At 47.1% G+C, this 24,325-nt stretch overlaps 1 protein-coding gene across 1 annotated transcript in view; it reads left to right on the top strand.

Moving 5' to 3' along the window:
- LOC149339014 (all trans-polyprenyl-diphosphate synthase PDSS2-like) overlaps positions 1-23,932 on the top strand; it is a 38,482-nt gene extending 14,550 nt beyond the window's left edge. The window contains exons 2-5 of the mRNA XM_089550392.1: positions 5,985-6,306; positions 11,971-12,201; positions 17,690-17,845; positions 23,472-23,932. Coding sequence (XP_089406518.1) covers positions 5,985-6,306; positions 11,971-12,201; positions 17,690-17,845; positions 23,472-23,627 — 865 coding nt within the window. The 3' untranslated portion in view covers positions 23,628-23,932. The remainder of the gene's footprint in view (positions 1-5,984; positions 6,307-11,970; positions 12,202-17,689; positions 17,846-23,471) is intronic.
- Positions 23,933-24,325: the final 393 nt, after the last annotated feature.

Genomic DNA, 24,325 nt, shown 5'->3' with positions numbered 1-24,325 from the left:
CGTCCTTTCTTTGCGGTTTAATGCACTGGCGACAGCCAGCTATGCTAACTTCCTTTATAACATACTGTTTACCAAAGCATGTGTACTGGCGTCAAAAATAATGTTCACTGAGAGCACACCGATCGATAACCGTAAGGTAAGCGACATAAGGATAGTAAGTGGAAAGGATTGAAGAAGCTCTAAAGCACTAAGGAAGACTCAAAGCAGCATAGAGGAGAGAAAATAACTTTATTGTTAGCGCAATATCAGGAACTCCCATGAAGATTCAATGCTTGTTGGATTGACGCTAGCTCATCGCCCCGTTGAGTCGACGACAGCCAAGCATGCCAGGACGATGTAGAGGGTAAGGAAAATGGATCAGTTACTACACTGCAAATGACGATGGACGTAAGAAGGGTGAGACCACGCTGTATTGCCCTTTCTAAGTCCATAGTCATTTTTGCTGTTGTAACTATGTAAAGCACGAACCAACCCTCCCAGCTTCCTGTCCTTGAGAAGGAAAGCGGGACGATTGAATAGCGACAGGGCAGGGAAAGAGCAATTAAGAATTCAAGCGTGCTCGAAAATCAATGTGCGCAATGAAAGACAAAGAGGGCAATATCATTAACTATTGACCCATGGCATACAGTTGAAGTAGCAGGTGAACTCGGCACGGATTTGTACCACAGCTGAACTTTCATGACGTAAGTGGAAGTGGTACTGCTAAAAGAACCCCAATTCTGCTAATAATGAAAGAGGAAGCAGAAGAAGCCTTACAAGAAATGCAGAGGGGTAAAAGCGATAGCAGAGGATCAAGTAAGGACAGGCCAGCTGAAGGAGGGTGGAGACACTGTGCTGGAAGTGCTTACCTTCCATGAAGATGCAATGCTTCACGAGATCAAGTGTATCAGAAGTATGGAAGAATGCTAAAATTATATTAACTGTGACAGCATAGCGCAGAAGACAAAGGCAATAGAGACGCGAACGCAGACAGTGCTTTTCTGTGGTCTCGTCTCTATTGCCCTTTGTTTTTTGCGCCATATCGTAACAGTATAGCACCAACTAGCTCACAATGCAGTCACTCTTGTAAATTATATTCACCCATAAGAAATGTTTGTTAAAAGGCTTCGAAAATGAGACCCACTAACCTACGGTGCGTTGTTTACAATGCATTTACTGAGATCCTCGGTAATGGAATCAGACGAAACTTAGACTTAAAACAAGGAAATTAGATGCTTTTCGGAAATAGTTTTCCGCAATAAGTCATCTTATAAGAGCTTCTACGTTTGACCTTCATAGATTAAGCTTCAGCAGAAGCATCAGCAGTTATGCAGACACTGCGTAATGAGTGTTGGCATAGGAGGCTAATTTAAAGGTGCGCTTGAAAATCTAGACAGTGACTGTATCATGAACGTTGTGCTCTGCAAGAAAAGTGATGTAGGTAATACAAATGTGAAAAGGTGTGAGGCAAGCTAGCAAAATCTGTTCATTGCTGTTCGATACATGTTCGCAAGAGGATTTCAGAAGGCTAGATTGGGAAGAGCTAGTTATAAGAGTTCATGCTAAATATAATAGTAACTTCCGATTGTCTAATACCGTTGTCTTGTTGAGTGACTCAACGAAAAAATCGCATCGCATGACTGAGTACCTAAACACTCAAAACGCAGTGGTAGCACTAAACATTTATATGAACAAAGCAAAAGTAATATTCAGCAGTGGAAAGGTAACAGAAGTTTGGAGTAAGCATTGGGGGTATATGAAGGAGCACGGCAGTTTATTCACCTAGAACAAGTAACGATAGCAGATTCGTATTACGAGAGACCAATAGTTAGGGACTTAAAATGAGGTTCAGTGTACTTGGCAGATGCTGTGAAGTCGCGTCCTATTAAAAATGTCCTGAAAGAGGACATTGGCCAGCACTCGCCTCGCTGGGTGTCAGATGATTGCATATATACTGTCTTAAATTAGTTATAAACGAACGTACTTTAGCGCTAATGAGAAGTTTTGAAGTTACGTAAAGCAGAACACAGCTTTAGAATGAAAATGAAGGTGAGGGGGACTGAGGTAACGCGACTGAGGTAATACTGAGGTAATATACGAGGGGGTACCCAAAAGAAACCGGACTAATTTTTTGGTGGGCAGCGCTTTCGTAGTACCGTGTTTTCCCGCTAGGAGCGCAGAGAGTGAACATTCCAGAGTCAGTCAGCCGAGTGGCACCGCTGAAGGTCACACGTACTAGTGTCGTCTGCGTTTAAAGTGATAACAGTTTTCTGTGAGTGTCGTTTTTGCAATGGCTGGTTCTCGTGAACAGCGTGTGGCGGTGAAATTCTGCTTTCTGCTCGGTAAAAATGGAACAGAAACTTTTGAAATGTTAAAAACAGCGTACAAGGATGATGCTATGGTGAAAAGTCAAGTGTTTGAGTGGTTTTCCCGTTTCAGAAATGGTGAAATGTCAATTGATGATCAACCTCGTTCTGGTCGTCCTTCCACGATCCGAACACCAGAAAATGATGAAAAAATTCGTGCAATCATCAATGAAGATCGACGACGGACAATTGAAGAAATTGTGGAGCTGTCGGGAGTGACTTGGAGTTCGATGCAGCGAATTTTGACAGAAGATTTAGGAATGAAAAAGGTGGCTGCCAAATTCATGCCACGACTGCTGACTCCTGAACAAAAACAAGGTCGTTTGGAAGCATGTTGTGCTTTGAGAGAAGAGTCCCGAAATAATCCAAACTTTTTTGAAAAATTATCACAGGTGACGAAACTTGGTGCTTTGCTTACGATCCTGAATCAAAGCAACAATCAAGCCAGTGGAAAACTCCCAGTTCGCCTCGCCCCAAGAAAGCTCGTCAGGTGAAATCAAACCTCAAAACAATGCTGGTTTGTTTTGTCGACGTGAGAGGAGTCGCCCATTCAGAGTTTGTTCCGCATGGTCAGACAGTTAACCAGGCGTTCTACTTGGAAGTTTTGAAAAGATTGCGCAACAGTGTGCGGCGGAAGCGGCCTGATTTGTGGCAGTCGGGTGACTGGTTTCTCCACCATGAGAATGCCCCTGCTCACACAGCCTTGTCTGTACGACAATATTTGACCAGAAATGGTATGACCCCTGTTCCTCACCCCCCATACTCACCGGACCTTGCCCCGTGTGATTTTTTTTTTGTTCCCCAGAATGAAAAAACACATGAACGGAAAGCGTTTTGCTGATGTTGCAGAGGTAAAGAAAAAAACGACGGAGGCGCTGTCAAGCATTGCAAAAGATGAATTTAAACAATGTTCTGAAAAGTGGAATGAAAGATTAGCCAAGTATATTAGTGCAAGTGGAGAGTACTTTGAGGGATATTGAAGGTCAGTGCTTAAAATCTGAACAAATAATTTCAAACAAAAATAAGTCCGGTTTCTTTTGGGTACCCCCTCGTAGGAAGGGAGCATAGCGGTTGATAAGGAAACAAATTGGAGTCATTGGCGTCGTATAGCTAAAATCAAGAGGAAATGGACATTCGGCAGGTCGGTAATGTGGAGTACAGGTAACAAATGATTCTTAAGGGGATAGCGTAGTGGATTCCAAGAGAAGGAAAGCATACTAGGAGACAGCACAGTGTTCGTTTTGGTGGCTTTGCAGGGTTAAGTGGTTGTTGTTGCTCTTGCTACTGAGAGAAGGATGAAAAGGAAATTGGACGGGCCTGCCAACTGGCTCCAGCCGAGCCACCACCGCTGCCACGTGCAGATAGAGGGAGAGTTAAGAGATCAGAGGAAAGAGAAAAAGAAAAGAAAAGACGCGCGTCGCAGCAACAACCGCGTCCGCCGAAGCGGACGCTGGCTGGAAAAACAGATCAGCGGCCGCCAAAGCTGGCTCATATAAGCTCTAATCGGAGGCATTTGACCGACAGTGCCCGCCACCGGGTTGATAATGAGAGCACATTTTTGCAACGCTGGACGAGAATATACTGCAGACTGTGTCCATATTCTTCCTCACGTCGCTCCCTGCTCCTGAACGCTACACGTTACCGAGCTGCCGGAGTGGTGCAGCCTCTTTCCTCGCCTCCTAATCAGCTTATAGTTCACGCTCCTTTTGTGTTCACGTCGGGTTATAATCCAGGGCTTCTGACTATGGCCATTTTCCACTCCATCGATCAGCTGTCGTTAGTGAATGGTGGAGGTACATGCCGAGTCAATCCCCTACTGTAAATTCCGGCATACGATTCGCGCACGATATAAGTTTCAATTTCAAAATTTCGCGAAGCGCGGAATATCGACGGGTGAGAAGTACAGATATTAGTATTGTTTCCCTATGCGGATCGTCGTTTCGACAGAAGCACCGCTGTCACCAATCGCTCTCCGAGCTTTTGTTCTGGAACCGAAAGGAAGCCAGGTCATTTCTCAGCAGAGAGGAAGCTGTCACTTGGAGACAATTACAAACAGGCTCTTTCCCAAACCTACACATACTAAACAAAATGCACCCTACGATATACGCGGACAAATGTCCCTGGTGCGACGAAAAACCTACTCTCTATCACATCACATGGGCCTGCCAAAACATAGACGTGGTCCCCAAAATACAAAACCCGAGTGCTGAGCAGTGGGAGACTCTGCTGTCCAGCGACCGCTTGAAGACCAACAAGGTCTGGTACAGCGAGCTCAACGGGCGGCAGTGGCCAGCGGAACCCTGGACTGAGGGCAACCGACCACTGATTAGAGGCGGACGACTTCGACAGAGAAGGATCCTGGAGATAGAATCAAGGAGAAAACGTCTCTTAAGATGCCCTCAAACCGCAGGAAGAAGGACTAGAGTAAAATAAATTTTTCCCTTCCCTTCCCTTCGACCTGCTCGAACGGTCATAGACAGCGCAGCCGACCTTCCTGAGTGGCATTTATTTACGGCTCAGTTTCCTGCGGCTGTCATGCGCGGGACTACGTACAGGCCGAATCTCTGAAGCACGTGGATTCCAAACGGTAGTCTGAGCGTGACACGCAAAGAAAGCATGCTGAAAGTTGAGCTTGCTGCATGATAGCTGCTTATGCGCCATTAAACCCAACACAACACAATGTGTGCTAAAAGCATGCTTTCTTTGCATGAAAGAAAGATGGCGGCCGGCGGCATCGCGGCATAGCAAGCCACCTAACAGAAAAGGGCGCTGTTCCTCCAGTTAGTGCAGCGGCCTCTGAATTTGAACTGCTCGCTGCATCAAAGCGAGGATGGTACACAAAAGTGCCGTATGGTGTCGCATGAGTCCTGTGCGCAATAAAACAGGGAATTCAGACCAAACAAAAAACTCGCACCAGGTATGCCAGTTCTCTAGCAGTTGACTTCTTAGTTCCAGCTTTTTCACTCACACAAAAGCGCACATTGTAACATGAAATCGAGAGTTGGACGAAATCTCGCCCGGACGGGGACATTCACATTAAAACTTCAGAATGTCGAAACGTCGCTTTATTGTCTGTTGTTTTTCCTTTTGTTCGGAATCCATATTTAAGTTTTAGCACTTTGTAGCTTAAGTCAAACAAAGTACCCCAGTCGAAGACTGTGAAGCGAAAAGCTAGTAAAACTGTCCCCTGTGGGACAAAGGAGCGAGTGCACCGAATAATACGTTTCATTGGTACGGCTCAGGCTTAACCTAAAACCATCTTGTAGCACAACACACGAACAGGACACAGAACGACTGGACACACACATCGCTATGTGTGTCGACTCGTACTGTGTCCTGGTCGTGTGTTGCGCTACAAGATTGGTTTAAGTCAGAGCCAACAAGCCCAAGTTTTTACCATATTGCAGGCTTAACCCTTCAGGGGCCAATTAATGCCGCAGGCAGTTTTTTTTTTATGTTTCCTACAAGTAAGTCTGCGGTCAAAGGATATAGGGCTAGGGCTCTGACCAGCCACCATTCCAGCCCTGTGTGTCTAATTTATACTGAGCTAGACGGCCGGGGTACAGTACGATTTGTACTAACAGTGCTCCCACATTTTCCCTTGCGCGAGCTGTGCTTTATTTGTCCTTCTTTGCGCAGGCAGCTGCTGTTCCAGCAGAGCGCCAACATCCAGACGCGCGGCCTGCTCGTGTCGCTGTTCATCAAGGCGTGCGGCACGGCCGAGCGCAACGCAGACCCCCTGGAGGTGGTGCTGCGCCGCCAGCAGCTGGTGGTCAACGCCACCGAGGAGTTCCACGCGGCGCAGACCATCCACGCGTCGGCGCGAAACGTGGCCGCCGCCGACCGCCTGGATCCGCTCGTGCTGGACGACACCCAGACCGGGAACAAGATGACCGTGCTCGCCGGAGACTTCTTCTTCGCCAAGGCCTTCCAGACAACCACGGACATTGGCATTCCTGTGGTGCGCAGACCGTGTGCGGAATCCACATAGTATAGCCTGCTGCTGCTTGCGTATTTCCCGCCTTTCTGTCGAAGCCTTGACGCAGTGTCGATATGGCTTCTCCAAAGAACCGTCACAGTGCCGCCAACGACGTGCTCTATGGGCTTCAGGACAAGCTGTCCTTCCGAGCACCAAAATCTTTCGCGGGAGTCCAAGTTGAATTACCAGTTATTTGCTTCTATATTAGGATACAACTTACAAAAACAGCAGTTGCTAACACCGGGCCGCGGTCCGCGGCGTCTTGTATTACTCCGCTGGCCAATCGCAACTGTAAACGAAACCAATTTTTTTAATGTTTGACTATATCAAACAATCGACGTATCAAAATTTCAGAGTCCATAATTTTTTTCTTGTTCTAAGCTTCTTTTTTACGTAACAAGAAACGTTTAAGCAACGGACTACTTCTTTCTCGTGGAGGAATTTTGTGCGCGGAGGCTGAATGTGGGCGGAGCTTCACTGCAGACTTGAGTTGTATCCGAGAGCGCTTTTATGAACAAGCGTTTAGTTGTCAGCACAGGTGTTATGGAGAAAGCACTAATCTGGTGCTGTTTTACTATGCGTGTATGGTCACGGATAGTCCGCAGTCCGCCAGGTCGACACTGCGGCAAAGCTTCTGTTCGTTCATGCTTCTCTCGCCAAAAAAACTTCGCCTCTTATTTTGAGAACGACGCCATTACGGTGTTCTATCAATGACAGACGCCCTTGAAGGACAGCTTCCAAAAGCCTTGCCGCCCATAAGCAAAACAACACTGTTGGTACGTAAAGATAACTTTTTTTTTGCTTTTGTTGCAGGGCCGGATGTAGAGGTAACTCTTTTAGGTAGAAAGGGGACAGCTAATTTGAATTATGCATTTTTAAGACCATTTTGAGCGGAAAAATCCCGTTCAGCATGCTTTTCCTGTAGCAGAAAGCATTGCATCGTTACCAGGGGTCGCTGTCGAGCTTCGCTCTTAAAGGTGCACTGAAGAGGAATCTGAACTCGTATCTTTACCGCCGGAACTCGGTCTACACGTTCCGAGCGTTCTTGGAAACTTCGAATTATTGCCCTGTGCGGCCTATTTCCCTAAATTAAATTGGATTAACGTAAGGCTCCCACCTTTTCTTTTAATTCCCCGCATACGGTGGGAGGAGTAGACCAACCTTTCACCCAGACCCGTGGCGGCTTGCCGCTCTGCCATCGGCGGAGTGATACGTAGTGGTCGGCGAAAGCAAGGAGTCCACGCGTATTTTTATTTCCGTGGGCCTAATTTGCAGCTGTGTAGTCTCTGACTAGACCTATTTATTCAAGGAAACCGAAAAGAAACAAAATAAAAGCGAAAGCAATGTCGCCACGCGACTGCCTTAAAGAAACTCCACGCTCCATGCGTTGGTCGACTTCTTCCACCGTATGCGGGGAATTCAAAAAAAAAAGGCGTTAGCCGGACGTTAATCCTATTTAATTAGGGAAATCGGCTGCATAGGGCAATAAAATGAAGCTTCTAAGAATGCTGGGAACGTGTAAATCGATTCCCCGCGGCAAAAATACGAGTTCATATTCCTCTTCAGTGCACCTTTAAGGCGGACCGGCTAGAAAATTAGCCGAGAGATATCTTGAGACTGCTAAAAACTGCTGGCAATTGGCTTATGATTGCCGGAAGTACCGAGCGTCGGTTTGAAAAGAAAAAAAAAAAGGCACCTCTCTAAATCATGGTATGGGTTGCAGACGTGTAAAAGTCAGGCTTGTGGTCTCAGCGTTGCTGACAGGGCCCCAGAGCCCTGGTCACTTTTCACCTCCTTGCCAAACTGAATCATCTGAGCAGTGATGCATGCACCCTAACTCGTTGCACTGAAAACGCACGATGACGGCAGAGTTTGGTACAGCTAGGAATGATACAGTTATTAGAGGAAGCTAATAAAATCCGGGGCAAGGCGGAATTATTTGTCTAAAGGGTAATATGAAAAAAAAAATTGTAGGGTTTTAACTAAGTAGACGTGCGAAAGCATGCATTTAGCGTGATGGGCTCATTGTTTTAATTTGCTGGTTCGTCGGCACGACTGGCGACGATATTAGACTCAGGTTAAGCTCTGATCGAGGTTAAGCTGATCTGATCCGCTCGCACCGCAGGTGAAAGTTGATGAAGACAGTGATGTGCAATGAACAGTGCTGTCGTGCAGTGACCAACGAAACTGCCGCCGCGGGCTCGAATCCCAATCGCGTAAATATTTATTTTATTTATCCAAGGTCGAGGCTTCAGCGATGGCCTGGCTCTTGCACCTTTGGTCGTGAAGTAGAGCTTTCGCTATAATAATGACAGCCCATCTGCTGAGTCAATCATATGCGAAGTAGTTACGCTAACGCTGCTTGAGGGAGCGCGAGGATACACATTCGCTCCGTCCGAAGTCCCCAGCGAGTCCCCCCACACCATCTGCGGAAATAATAATAGTGATTATTGCCGCGGTAGTGCGCTGGGGGAAGGGGGGTGAAATGGGGGAAAGCGCGCTCACGCGTGCTACACCGCCGCAGCTGTATGATAAGCCGCTCTCTCATTGGCTGCAGCTACGTGACCGCGCCACCTCCTCATTGGCTAAGCCGCACGACGTGTGCGTCGTCACCTGCTTATCTCTCGCGCTTGAAGGTCACGGTGCGCCTTCGGACATACACCGGTGAAATTTGCGATGGCGGCCAGTGGTGCCAGCGGAATAAAATAACGTAACGTTCAGCCCTCAGGAACGGGAACAACAGTTTACGGTAGGCAGCGAAGAATTCGAAGCGGTAACGGAATACTGCAGGTAGTGACCGCAGACGCGGGCCACGAGAGTGAAATCACGAGGAAATTGAGAGTTGGTTAGACAGCAGAAGCGAGTTAATGGTATCTTAGCTGAAAGCAAGAAGAAAGAATTTCTCATTCGAAGACTGCATGTAATGCCAAAGAGAAGATAACCAGCGGTACCTTTGGGTAAAGCCGCCGCAGTGGCTCAGTGGTTACGGTGCTCGGCTGCTGACTCAGAAGACGCGGGGTCGATCCCGGCTGCGGCGGTCAAATTTCGATGGAGGCAGAATTCTAGAGGCCCGTGTACTGTGCGATGTCAGTGCATGTTAAAGAACCTCAGGTGGTCGAAATTTCCGGAGCCCTTCACAACGGAGTCCCTCAAAGCCTGAGTCTCTTTGGGACGTTAAATCCCCCATAGACAATAGACAAGGTTTCTTTGGGTAACTGAATAGATTTTAAGAGGCGGCAAGCGTAGCCAGGCGTGGCAGAAAGTGAGGCGGGTGGTTAAGATTAGCAAGCTTGCGGTTATAAGGTTGCCGCAGCTATCCAAGACAGGTTAATTGGAGCGATAAGGGAGTGGCTTTGGTCCTTCAGTAGACTTATACCTCGGCTGCTGGCAACGATGCATGAGCTTCGGGGGTCGTATTAACCTTTAAAGTCATTAACTATTAAGTTTTGAAGTCATTTGCAAACATCATTATTGCCGTCATCAGACCTGGTATGTGCGCTGCAGAGCAAAAGGCCAGTGATCTGTAATTATCGCTGTCTTGTGGCAGTCCCTGCCACACTGTCCCAGCGATTTGGGTAATCTTACCATTGCCTCTGGCTCGATCGCCATGGACAGAATGAGTTTCCTATTCCGCACTATCTGTTCTGCTTTCCTAATGGGCCTCCGGTTATTAAAACGTTAAAGGCCTCGTCCTCCAGAACATCCGGTGTCTGCGTTATGACCGAAGTTTCACAGGCATGGCTCTAGCAGGGGGCGCCCAGTAAGCAACCTGGAGGCAGGTGGGCCACCTAGGTTACGTGACCTGGCGGCATCATCACAACCTGCCCACCGGATAGTGAGAAAACTGCCCACCGTGGCAGGTGGCAGTTAAATTAATGATTGGTTGCTCGGGAAAAGCAACCTGGGTTGCACAAGGCCCACCGCTGGGAGCACTGCCATAGCAGGGCAGTGGCGAATCGCTTAACAGCTGCCCTACTGCACCCGGAGGGGTATGCGGACTCCCAGGGATCTATGAATATAAAGTAGAGAATGGCCTTCTACATATATGCGAATTAACCCATTACGCTATCGCGTCATAGCCTCAAGGTAAAGCTCAAGTGTCTGCTCCAATTTTTTTCGTAATCTTCCGAGGTCATTTTCTCAATAATTTCGGCTAGAATGCTACCATTTCACTTGCGTTCTCTATTTCACGTTTTATTCTTTCAGCCTTTTAAAATTAGACACATCATGTTTCTTTTAATTGCGTGATGCATCGGACTTTCTCATTTCTTTCTTTCGCTTTTAAATTTCGCCGCTAGGCAAAATGCGGAGGTTGTATACTTTCCCGCTCTCTAGCCTACCGTTACCTCCTGCTGATTTCTTTCTCTCAGTGGCTTTAAGCAGATGTACTTTTCGCTACTTATACACATACTTATATCGCCATTGCACTTTTGGGTTCAGAAAGCGGTAAGACTAGCAGCGGCAGCTAGAGAACCGGCCAGCAAGAGTGGGATAGTCCGATGTGCGCTCATCTAGGACAGTACCAGCAGTACACCATTCGTCAAATTCTGCTCTTGGTTGATTTGGCGCGCTTTTCTTACCGCGCTGTTTTTTAGAGGTGATTTGGCCGATACGAGCCATCTCGTGGAAGCGCTTTTGCCTATAATAGGATACAACTTAAAGAAACAGCAGTTGTTAGCACTGGGCTACGGTCCGAGGCATCTTGTATTAGTCCGCTGCCCAACCGCGACAATAAATGAAATAAGTTTTTTAACGTGCGACTTTATTAAACAAGCCAGGTATCAGAATTCTAGAGCTTATAACTTTTTTTCTTGGGATTAGTTTCTTGTTTAGGTAACGAGAAAAGCTTTAACAACGGACTACTTTTTGGTCGTGGAGAAGTTCTGTGCGGCGGTCCCAAATATGGGCGGAGCTTCACTGCAGACTTAAGTTGTATCCGACTATATACAAGAAGAAAAAGCAGCTCAGAAAATGAGCGGCGCAGAACCGTAGACAGACACGTGCTTCACTCTCAAATAGCAGTTTGTCAAAATCACATTCCAACCTACTCTTTTGTTCCGAAGTAAGACATGATGTTGGGCTTGTCGGTTCATGGTTAGAGCGAAACAAAACTGCGCGAAGACGACGGGACAAAAGAAAGCACGAATACACACACACACACACACACACACACACAAAGCGCAGACTTCCAACTGACTTTATTTAGCGAAAGCAGGGTGCTTATAAAGGCTATCACAGCAAACAAGGAAACAAGCAGAAGCAAAGGCAACGTGCGAAAAGGCAATGACAGTGTCAACAAGACCACGTGTGGTTACGACCCATGAAAAGCTACACACGTGGTCTTGGTGACACTGCCATTGCCGTACGCACGTTGCCTTTGCTTCTGCTTGTTTCCTTGTTTGCTGTGATAGCCTTTATAAGCACCCTGCTTTCGCTAAATAAGGTCAGTTGGAAGTCTGCGCTTTGTGTGTGTGTATTGGTGCCTTCTTTTGCCCCGTCTTCTTCGCGCAGTTTTGTTTCGCTCTTTTGTTCCTGTCAAATATTTTCTTGGGAATATACCAATTCAACCAGGAACTTGCGCCGCCAAGCGTGCGGAGATGCTAGTTCCCAGCAGGGTGTGAATGGGTCGATGCCCGTGCATTCCAGATGCTCGACGTGTTCGGCAAGGCCGTCGAGGACTACGTGCGGTCGTACTTCGAGAGCGACCTGAGCGAGGCGCCCCTCGTGGACGCCATGTGGTGGGAGGCCAAGACCCACCTGAAGACGTGCAGCCTGCTGGCCTCTGCGTACAGGGCGGCCGCCATGGTCGCCGGACACCAGAAGGACCTCCAGGACCAGGTCTACCAGCTGGGCAAGCACGTCGCCCTCGCTTTTCAGGTGGGACAGCCGAGGCCGTTGTTGTTTCGTTATAACAGTTGCAGGAATCCTGTTTTTGGTGCCTATACAGGCTTCATCATCATCATCATCATCAGCCTGACTACACCCAGTGCAGGGCAAAGGCATCTCCCATGTCTCTCCAAGTATCCCAGTCCTTTGTCAGTTGCAGCCACCGTATCCCCGCAAACTTCTTAATCTAATCCGCGCGCCTAACTTTCTGCCGTCCCCTGCTACGTTTGCTTTCTCTTGGAATCCACTCCGTTACCCTTAAGAACCAGCGGTTATCTAGCCTTCGAATTTTTTTTTTCGTGAAGTCTGCCTTCACGCTTGTCCACAACACTTGAGCAACACTTGATTTCGTTGATATTAGCGCATACCACAGACAGATCATACTGGCACCGTCGTCGGATTTAGGTGGTGGTGAGCGCCATCTTTGAGTAGCAAGTTAAAGTTGCTGTTGTATTTGTTTCGCTCTTTTTTTTTACTTTTAGTGATATTATGGTTCTTTGTTCTTTGCCAGTCTATGCTTTTTCATATTTATTTAAGTTATATTATTTCAATTTTCCGGCGGTTCGTGCAATTTCTTGATTCTGCTTTTGCGCAACCGGTACTCAAGTCCTCGCTTGCGCGTTTTTACTGCTGATGTGTTAATATTGCACTCACTATGTCTAAAAACCAGAGCTCTTGGAAGGCGAACCGTGTTTTCTACACTACTCCTGCATTATACACAAATATCATGCGGTTATTCATGATTACTCCTATACTGTTTCGGTCTAAGGGGATCTAACCTAGCCTCAAAGATCAGGACGCTACCTTTTGAACTACCTTAGAGCGTTTCCTTCCGGACTGCGCTCTTTCCGAATTGGAATTCATGCGATGAACACTCTTCTTCTTCCTTTTTTTTTCCTTCCTTTAGCAGTCTCCTCTTCGCGGACTTTCTTTTTTGACGTTCGTTATAACGTCATTTATTCTGTGGTTGCCTGCGTATCCTATCGTAGGCTGTACAGTCCATTTCATCTACCGCATGTTCATGTTTTTGCTATACAAGTATCTGATAATATTTTCTTGTCAATATTTGTTAGAATCTTTTCAAACGATATTTCTGCGCTCAGCCTCCCGAGCTTCATGATACGACCAACCCATATCCCTCTGCACAGCATCGTTTGCTGTATTTCCGTGAGTCTTTCTACCACATCGAATTTAAAGCACAGTACCCCGTCCCCCATTATCAGGCCTGGAACCATTACAGCCTTCTACAGCCCTCGCGTTACTTCATATATATTGTATCCCCATAGTGCTTTGCGCATCATAAAGGCCGCGTTCATCTTTCCTTTCGTCTTGAGGTGCTCTTCACGGATGGTTGAATAATATCTTTCTTCATTAATTCACACCTACAGATGTTTGCACTCCTCAGCGAACGGTATTTCACATTCCTGCATTGATACTCAGTCGTATCACTACTCCCGATTTTCACACTGAAGTAGAGTCTCTTGTTTGCTGCTTCCTTCCCACATACTACTGCGAGGAATTGTAGTTCGCTTTGGCCATCTGCAAAGAGTACAGTCATGAAATTTATGAGCGTGAACACGGGAGCGCGTGGCAGATAACCTCGAGCCCTACTTGTGGCGACACGCGGCGGCTGCTTTCTGCAACGCGGTGGAAAGGGTTACACCGCCTTGCCTGCTACCAGCAAGCTGGAGGTCACACCTCCCTTTCCACTTTGGTTATGAAGGCGGCCGCTGCGTAGCGCCACGAGTAGGGTTGGAGACTATCTGGCACGCGCTCCCGTGTTCACGCTCATAAATTTCATGACTGTACATCATACGCGTACAGTGAACCTAGAAGACAGTGAACTATTGTTAGCCGATGTAGACCATACGCTACACTAAACCCAGCTCTACTCTTGTACGCATAGCATGCCTTCTATCCTTGGTTTACAGGAAGTTTCACCTGAGGCTGTTTGTTATTTTTAAAAATTGGCTTTTTTATTTTTGATTTCTTCGGCATGGTACTTTCAGCTGTGTTGTACATTAGAATACACCTAGGACGTTAACTAGTAAGCTCGTTAACTAATATCTAATAGTTAACTTTATATCTATTTCAGTTAGGCTCCTCATTTATTTAGAGGTCTACAGCTCTCGGTAAGTACAATCCATATATCAGCTTTTAGATTTTCAAAAATGCGCTTCTTGTAGCCCTTGGAGCGTAAGGAATACTGGGCCCGCACATGGCCGAAATCCAAACCACGTAGCCACGCCTACGAGAACACACCACCCAGTTGCACGCATGTCACGTGTTCTCTCCTCGCTCACCGCTTCAAGCCGGGCGTTATGAAAGGAGCAGGTAACAAAAGCGACGCGTGCTTGTAGGCGCGGCGACAGACGCTGCCCGTCCGCGTGGTTTGAGTTTCGCCCATGTGGGGGCCCGAATTCCTCACCCTCCAGCGGCGGCGACAATCATGTTTAAAAATGTTATCTGGTATTAATATCGTGCTGCGGTGGTCTTCAAGCCTATAAATTAGGAGCCTAACATTAATAGCTATAAAGTTAACTGTTAGACACCAATTAACGAACCTGCTAGTTAACACTTATTACCGGCATTTCGACGCACAACAGCGCTGACAATACCATACAGAAGAAAAGGGTCTTTAAACTCTCAAAACTTTTTTTTCAAGTTACGGACGTGAAACACCCTAAATTACGACCAAGAAACAAGTGCTACATTGATGCGTGGAAAAAATAATTTAAAAATCATATACCCCGGCCCGTACCATGAGGTTTAACTGGCTTAAACCAATCAAAATAAAAATATTTAGTAATTGCTCCAAACAAAAAAAAAGTTGTTAGAAAAAAAGAAACGAAAATATTCAGTATCCAGCCCGACCACTGCCAGGAGAACGCGATGGCCGCTCAGCGGATTATTTGGTTTTGGGAATGGATGCAAGTATTGCATTGCGGGAAGGGGTGAGATAGTTTAAGGTTCATTGAGGGTTGGCTGTAGTGGAGCTCTCCTGGTCCGTCCGGTATCTCTGGTGGTCTTATCCATGGAGTAGTCTGTAGGGAGTTTGTCCGGCTCGTATTTGAAGAGGGAGGCTTGCCTCAATTCCGATTGCTGCCTGGCTGATCTTAAAAATCTATAAGTTAATCTGTCCTTACCCACTTGATTTAAATGGCGATTGCTTGGGAAAGTTCATTTATTTATTTCAAAATGGCATTCGGGGAGTCTATGTTGAAGTCTGGGGTATTTCTCCAGGGGAATGGTTTATATTTTTTCGGCAGTGGGGGCTAAGGCATTTTGAAGGTTGGATGTACACGGATTGGGCTGACCTGATACTATTAGTAGAGTTTGCAGTTATGGAAATAGTATCTTGAAAAGGGAATATATGTGAATATGCATTTCAGAAACGTAGATTGTAGGTGGCCGCAGCTGGCAAAGGACAGGGTTAATTGGAGAGACACGGGAGAGGCCTTTGCCCTGCAGTGGGCGCAGCTAGTCTGATGATGGTGATGAATGGCGATATGAGAATTGGGTGGATGATAACTGATAAAAGGGGAAGAAGAGAGGATGATCGTTATGAAAACTTTTTGTATCAGGAAAAAGAGAGGAAAATTTAGGGAAGACTGGTTGTATCCTCAGTCCGGGATTTCATTAGCGAAAGCCACAGCTCTGATCCTATCCATGAGTGCACGTTGGTCCTCGAGGTCCGAACTGGACAGGGCTGCCTCCCATCCTTCCTACGTGGGCTGTTCTATTTTGTCCATTGGACAAAATAGAACAGCCCACTGATATGGCCTTGGCAGGCCCATATCATATTGTATAGGTCTGCGTGTTCACCACAGAACTTGCATTCTGATTTGAGAGCTTCTGGATTTATATTGTGGAGCTTAGCCGGATTGTTGAATGACATCTTCTGAAGCAGCATTCTTCTGATTTATCTGGGCCCTTAGCGAAGTTTGGATATCGTTGTCTAGCGAAACGCAACTGGTGTACGATATCGCTTACTTTATTAAAGGCTGAAAAAGAATTACCGTCTCCGGGGGGCTCTAATGTCTCCATGCGCAATAAAGTTGGCCGACTCTCATTAATTACAGCTGGAAATGCGTTCAAATGCAGCTAGTTTTGTGCATGAAGCGCTGACAACGTTGTGGAGGCTGTGAGGCACGGTCACGGTAACTCGCAGCCGAAAGGTGTCGGATGTTTCAATATCGCTCATGCAGTGTATTCTTTGCGTAAGACGACGAATCTCGTTGGCCTCAAGATGTTCTTATGCGGAGTCATATCTGCCGCTTTTCTGGCTGGCAGTCGACATCGATTCAGGGGCATAGAGAAACGCAGTGTGCCGGTATATTGCAGTTGCCTTTACACACTATAAAGGTTAACTTGTACTTCCAGCACTATGAATATAGTGCGTCGTTTCCAGCAATGCACTTAACAGGATCTCTCTAAAGCTGCAAGTTTGAGGGTCAATACTTAGTGAGGCTGAGTACAATGTATTGTTATCGCAAGTGTGCGAGCGGCTTTGCGAAATGCTAAAATGCTAGGGAGCGGAATAATGCGTGTCGCGAGGACACGCGGTCAATATTGCTATTCAACTGCTCGTCCATTGGGCGTTACCGACATCTGCAAGCACTGTACGCACGAAAATAAAAACTGCTGCCTCCATAGTGTGCAACCATATTTTTTTTATTGTTATTCACTAAATGCCTGATTGCAAGAAACTATGCATCAAAAGTTATATCGCCTTTTTTTTTAAGCCTTCTGCGACTTAGACCAACAGACCTCACAGCTATCGCTCGGTTGATGAAACCAAAAGCGAACGAACATCAAAAAGGAATTCAATTATAAATTATTTAGCTGTCGTACGCGAATATCAAGCTCGCGGTGGTCTGTGTGTAATAATGTCTAATGAATCGTTTGAAAAAAGAAAACACATAGACACAAATTTGGTGTCTATAATCCTTCTGGCTTTAAATGCATTAGCAAAAAGCACCTTTGAAAAGTACACAAAAAAAACAAAAATATAAACAAAATTAAATATTGAATTCAACGAGGAATAAATAAAAACTTAGTCTTGCCCCACTTCCTCCCTTCCCCTTAGAAAAAAAAACAAATAAAAAAGTTCCGGAGCCCCTGATAGCAGTGATAATTCTTACTGAGCTGGGAAAGAGATGAATGAAACATTAGAGACTTTCATACCAGCGTACACCACCACCGCAACCCCTCTTCCCCAGTACTGCGAGTATGCGCATGCGCAACGGCGGCTCGCGGAGCGTGATAAGCGGTAGCGGTATACGCTAATCCAAAACTCTCTATTGCAGCCAGGAAACATAGCGCGCCTAGCTCTGCTAAACTGTAAAGTGTGTTGGACAAGGAACGAAAGGGTCCTTCAAGAGATGCCCCATGGCCGGGTATGACATGGTCTTGCGGGGGTAGCGTCGTAGATGTTTTCCCACCGTAATTTTTGCTGCCCCTCTTGCACTGTACGCAGACTTACCACGAAACAAGGCAGTTCCTGGACACGCCCTACTCCTCCGGCTTCAACTTTGACGTCACTAGTCTTCCACTCGTTCTGCACATGGAGACGCATCCGCAGCTGCTGGCCCGTCTCAAGGAGTCCGGCATGAAGAACCTTCAATTCTCAAAGGTTGGTGCACGGAAAGAGCTGAACTGCGCACAGCACTCTTCTGTGGTCGCCACTTTGCACGAACAGTGGAGCGGAATACGGCCGTCATTGTAGGCAAGCTAACTCTCGACCGTAAACAAACGAAGAGATTGTAAGACTCGTCACTTTACCACGGAGATGAAGTGGGCAGGCAACATCCTGTGATGGCCCCGCCGCGGTGGCTCAGTGGTTACGGCGCTCGGCTGCTGACTCGAAATACGCGGATTCGTACCCGGCCGCGGCAGCTGAATTTCGATGAAGGCGAAACACTAGAGGCTCGTGTACTGTGCGATGTCAGTGCGCATTAAAGAACCCCAGGTGGTCGAAATTTCCGGAGTCCTTCACTACGGCGTCCCTCATAGCCTGAGTCGCTTTGGGACGTTAAACCCCAATAAACCAATCAGCCAAACCAACCAACATCCTGTGATGTTCTCTGGTCTTGTGCTCCACGTACAGGTGCGGCCAGAATAATACGGAGCACGCGAAAGGCGGCCAAGCTAGCAGAAACTGCATCTAAGCGCCACCTATCAGCACAACAAAGACACCCCTGGCTATCCGCGCGCAGCCAGAGTGCCTGCTGCCGGGCCCCCCTCTTTGCTGCAACCCTGCCGTTATCACTGTTCGAAAAGTGCTGAGCTGGTTCAGGCAACACCGCCAGGTGCTGCCTTAATCCAGGCGTCTCACTTCAGCCTCGGTGTCGCGCGTCGACTAAGCTGCAAAGCGGTGGCCGCGCGGACTCAAGGGCCGAGATAACACGTAATGCCAAAACGGCCATCTTGCGCCCGTTTACAGCGCGCGCCGCTCCTCGATGCGAGAAACGGGGCAACGAAGCGCGTGGCGCTGTCAGCAGAGTATCAGTCGATCATAGAGCAAGGGATTTCGTGCTATATGCTATGATGTTGATAGGCCTGCGGGAAAAGTGGGTCCGTGCTACCGGCGCCATCTCGCCGCGTCCAAATTAAGATCGTTCCTGTCGCCACTGCTAGGCAGCGCGCATAAGCACGTTTCCGCTGTTCCGCGTCCCTTCCTGTGCTTCGTATTATTCTGGCCGCACCGCAATTAGAGATTTGTGGCCGGTCGTTAGTAAAAGCCATATCAATTTCTAGAATTTCGAAAACGCGGTAATCCTTGGCGCCGTGGCTCGACAAAATTTCGCTTTCTCGACTAGTTACGTACACTGGGAAGGCTGATTTGCCTGCATGCTTTCCGAAAGCACACGTATTTTGGCACGATGTAGCCAAATTTTGTCGAGCCACAGCGCCGGGGCTAATCTCGTTTTCGAAATTCTAAAAACTGATATGGCTATTACTAACGACCGGCCACAAATCTCTAATTGCAAGAGGAACAGCGCGAAAAATACAAGGACTGAAGGAAGATACACGCAGACAAGGTCTGAGTCTTCCTTTAGTGCTTGTCTTTTTCGCGATGTTCTCCTTGAAAATGGCATACCAACTCGCTCAAGCAACAGCTCTAATTGCAACTAGTTGCATAGCTGTGATGGTTAAAGGAGTATAGACGCCTAATATTGGTGATATGTTTTCTTCTCTATAATGATGCGGAAGGCACTACTGTGCATAGCCACCATGTGGTATTCGCCTACAACCGCTAAATAATTCATAATAGATTTTTTTTCTGTCACGCTGTTTCGGTTTCAACAGCCGGTCACGTGAGGCATGGAAAAACTCTGATATAATCGCTGCTTCACCGTTTTAATTCATTACAGTGCTGAAGCTAACCTTCCACAAGAGCCGGAATGACAACGAATGCAGAAGCAACGATTATATGGCAGTTTTTAATGCATCACGTGACCTATAACTACACACTGACGTCACAACCATCGTTCGGCTGTTGAAAACGAAACCGAAACAGCACGAGAAAGAAATTCGATTATAAGTTACGTAGCGGTTGTAGGAGGATACCGCCAACACTGGCAATAGTATGCTGCAAAAGCCATATTTTACCCCAAAGCGACTTCTTTGAAAATTTCTTCGTCTTCCCTGAAACTCCTGGAGTAAGAAAACGGAGCACACTATCCTGTTCTAAACGCAATCATTCCTGTCTTAGCGCATGGGAATAAATAAACATACAATGCCTCCATGCAACGAGTGAATAGTGTTAGAAGGCCAGTTTTTCCCACGCAATTAATCTTCTAGGAAGACGCTGCAGGGTCGATGGTAGTGTCGGTTAGGCGTGTTCAGTCTGCTTCGCTGACGAGCGGAGAGCCGTTCCTCGGCTTGTTCAGAGACTTGATCGCGCAGTCCACCTCGCCCCTAGTCCTCACACGTTACCATGGGCATCCGCACCTCCTGCCGCAGGTCATGTGGTCAACCCCTTTAGGCACGGATAAATTTCAGTGCGGTTCAATACTACCACATGAATGCAGTCGAGCAGATATTTCAACGAATCTTACCACTAATTTTTAATAATACGGTTTGTGAGGTAGGCAGACGGCTTCTGCGGTACAATACTGGAGTTGATGAATATCTGATAACGAGTGAATAATGTTAACTAGTAAGCTGGGTATCTTATATATATATATGCTTAACTTTTTGACTATTACTGTGAGGCTGGGGAACTACTAAAAAAATTATTTAACCAGCTTACTATTTAACATTATTGACCTGTTTCATGGTGTCCTTCAAGACTGTTACTAAAGCCCAGACGTAGTCTTCGTACCTCGCGAAGCCTAGATTTAATGAGTCGCCGTGGTAGCTCAGTGGTTATAGCGTTCGGCTGCTGACCCGAAAGGCTCGTTCGATCCCGGTCGCGGCGGTCGAATTTCGATGGAGACGAAATTCTGGAGGTCCGTGTACTGCGCGATGTCAGTGCACGTTAAAGAACCCCAGGTGGTCTAAATTTCCGGAGCCCTTCACTACGGCGTCCCTCATAGCCTGAGTCGCTTTGGAATTCCCATAAACCATAAACCTAGTTTTAAAAATTAGTGGCGGGCTTGCCTGAAACACCTGGTATATCGCCCGTAAGAAAAAGGCTTACGAAGTGACAGTGACTCCGCTTTCTACATCTTCGTGGTGTATGCAGTTTTCAATTTCTTGAGCACCCAACAAGATTATATTAACACAGTGGAAGAGAGGCACGCACAGTCGGCTTTCTTTACCCTTTTACAGCAGACGAGGTACTACCTGATTTTAGTAGGGTGCCCCTTGCGAGAGCGACAGATTTGACCTGCGCTAACGCTTGCTCGGCAGTGAGTCACTCACGCTTGAGCTATGTTACTCATGTGGTAACATAAGCCCTCTGGTAAATCCGCACGACGGGACGAGTCCCAGTTCTGGGCCGCAGACAACTAGCAACGTGACTTCACAGTGCTGAATGACATCACGTATACAGCTCGCTCACACGAGTCAGCCGACGGCGCAATCGGGGCGATTTTTGTCGCTCGTTAAAACCGCACCGACACCGCAGTTTGTCCTCTTGTACACATCATGACGTAAAGCAGGGTCATCTCGCCCTAAACAAAACGCTCAGAGCTCGGTTGCATTTCCAACGCTTATATGAGTCTGTTGAAGGCTGGGCTACTTGTTAAAAATTAAGCGCAAAAGTAACAGCTGTTCATTATGTTAAATCCATAGGCCCAAATGACACTAGGTAAGTCTCCGCCGTAGCTCGAATGGTACACTGTGAACACAATTAGTCCTATACGGGCGTAAAGAAGGGAGTAAGGTGTCACTTTCCTTGTTCCATCCTTACTCCTTTCTCTTCGTGGTGTAGCGCATAGCATGCGATATAGTGAGGTCGTTTTTGTTGCTGCCTCTGAAGCGATGGCACATACCCATGGTGGGGGATTCGTGGGTAGGCTCACCTGGGATGGCTTATCTTCTCTTTTGCCGTCGGATGAATTAGCAATTAACAGCAATTAAGCATTAACAGCAATTAAGCAATTAACAGCAGTTAACTTTCCTTCCCCTCGACAATTAAAAGGAGATTTTGTTTCTATAACTGACAGAAGCCTCTACGGCGACCACTATAATCAATAATCTCACTGGTGTTTTTTAAGCTTACCTACGTCTTTCTGTAACGCCATATGCAGATATGTAACGCTCCATACACTAAATATGAGACGTGGCAGAATTACAGAGCGAATGAACTGCAATACTGAAAGGTTCGCACGCCTTTGAACAGAACAAGCTGAAGAGTAAGGAGTAAGCTCAACATTTATCACCGGAGGATTTCCTACTGAACCGCATCAACTGGCGCCATCTGGCAACCTCGAGGAGCGAACACTGCGTAACTCAATGGGAGTATTCACATTTGTAATTGAGAGAAAACTAAAGAGTGCGCTGAGATAGCACTCGAAGGTGTTGATACTAAAGGCCTACTGTTCCTACGCGCTGCAGATCCTGACCTATAAAATGCTTCATACGCTCGCACCGACAAATCAGGCCATGAGAAATGAATGGGGTGTGTCAAACAATCAAAATTCCCGTGGTAATATTTGATGTTCTGCTCTGTGCAACGCGTGATGGCAGCAGCGATAACTAGGAGTGGTTGTTTAGTTTTTTTTTTAGCTTGACTTGAATAAATTCATTCAACTACTTAAGCGGAGCTCTTTGGTTGTGTACAGAAGTCTGCCTTTTGATATTTTTTTTATTATTAGAGGGGCTGGAAATTCTAATTGATCCATCGCACCTTTGCGCGCTCAGAACGAAAGCAATCGGCAGGGGGACAAATATACCGTCTCTGTATGGCGTTTACTCTTTCGGCGCTTGTGTAGCTGCGTTAGTTTTCTTGTTTGTGTGACTGGTCACCCAAAGTCGGCTAAAATGTGGTCACCTGACCTGGGCGATAGATACTGAGAGCCTGTGCTACGCGTAGGCCGGGAACCTCCGCCTGGAAGGGAAACTGCATAGGTTCTGGAAACCAACGAGCTTAAGAGGGTCGATTTTGTGAAACTTGGAGGTAAAGCATGCAAAGTCTTTTCGGGCTAGCACTTGAAATAGTGAAGTAATCGCCGATTAAAATCCGGACGCCCTTCAAGCTTCTCCGCAGCGCATAACGCCAAGTGGGGGGCGCTTGATGGCTTCATCGAAGGTATCGGTACATTTCCAACGCACAAACGCCTGCTTTGAAGGAAGAAAACCAACGCCACCGAAGGCAAACACTGCCTAGAGTTGTTTGGCAGCGCCTAACGAGTCAAGGCAGGGTGTGGCTGACGACAGCGGTAATTTGAAATCATACCTTCCATGACGTCACGCGAGTTTCTCTGCGCTCCTCCGGTGCATTGAGGAGAAGCGCGAAATTCGATCGTTGATTACGTCACTATTTTAAATGCTAGTGCGAAAACACTTGGCATGCTTTACCTACAGCCTATATAGATTTGAAGCCTTGAATATCGAGGAATTCTCAAAAAAGTGCTGCAGTTCCCTTTAAAACTAGCATTCTCAACAGTGGAATTGTTTTTTACCAGCCTTTACCATGTAGCCATACGTGACATCATTTCTATGGTCACGAGGGTGTAACTGGTTTGTAAGGGCAAAAAAGAAGGCCGAGCTATAGCTACTTCCTTTATACCCGTAGTCTGTAACTATAACCATCTCTCTCCCTCCTCCTTTTTCCTTCTCCGAATGCGGTATACGATCGCCCCTTCCAGCTCCAGTCTGAAGTGCTGTCCGGCGACGCACTGGACAGGGCGCAGGTCATGCTGGGATACTACATCCAGGAGGCCCGGCTGCTGGCGCGGAGTCTGGGGCCTTCGGACGCCGCCAAGTCGCTCGTCGCCATCGTCAGCAGCCTCAAGGAACTGTGACGCCTTGGCTGTCTGTTCCAGAATCGTCAGAAAGCGACTGTGTTGAAATCTTGTTTGTTTCTCGGCATCTGCTCGAGTTGGGCAGAATACAAGAGCCCGCGAGGTCGCCAGCCTCGCTTCTGGAACGTTTGCTACGCATGAAAACAAACTTTTCTTTTTTTATTTTTACGCGGTGGTCCTGGATGTTACATGTAAAACGCGGGAGGCTCCGCGGTAAGCTGCATGCAACAGGTATTGCTTCATAGCAGCTGAGAAGACACGGTCGTGAACAGCTGGCCGATGAGGCTGTTCATCTTGCCCTGTCGGCCAATGGGGTCCAATGAGCGACCCAGTCCAGGTTGCAAACTGGGCACGGCACACGTCTTTGTTGTACAGCGGTGAGGATGGGCGAATAGTTGGGGCCATCGTTTGGGCCCAATTCCGTCACATGACGAGCGCACTTTTTTGTCAGATCAAGATAACGACGAATACATACTGGGCTCTGTGCGTGCCCCCTGGCATGTGACCGACCAACTGTACGGAAATGACTCGGGAGACGTTCTATCTGAGCACTGCTGATCGCTTTCCGTCCTGCCTTTGTATACTTGTTCTGTTTAATTGTTGCTTTTGCGGCTGTCGGAAACGAAAGAAGAGGCGAAAGAAGCTTGCAACGCTCGCTTTTAGACCATTTTATTGTTGTTTTACAAGTTTTATATATG

The sequence above is a fragment of the Amblyomma mixtum genome, chromosome 6, assembly GCF_055824585.1.
Source record: "Amblyomma mixtum isolate Tamu chromosome 6, ASM5582458v1, whole genome shotgun sequence".
Taxonomy (NCBI): domain Eukaryota; kingdom Metazoa; phylum Arthropoda; class Arachnida; order Ixodida; family Ixodidae; genus Amblyomma; species Amblyomma mixtum.
This window is presented reverse-complemented; position numbering and strand designations above follow the sequence as displayed.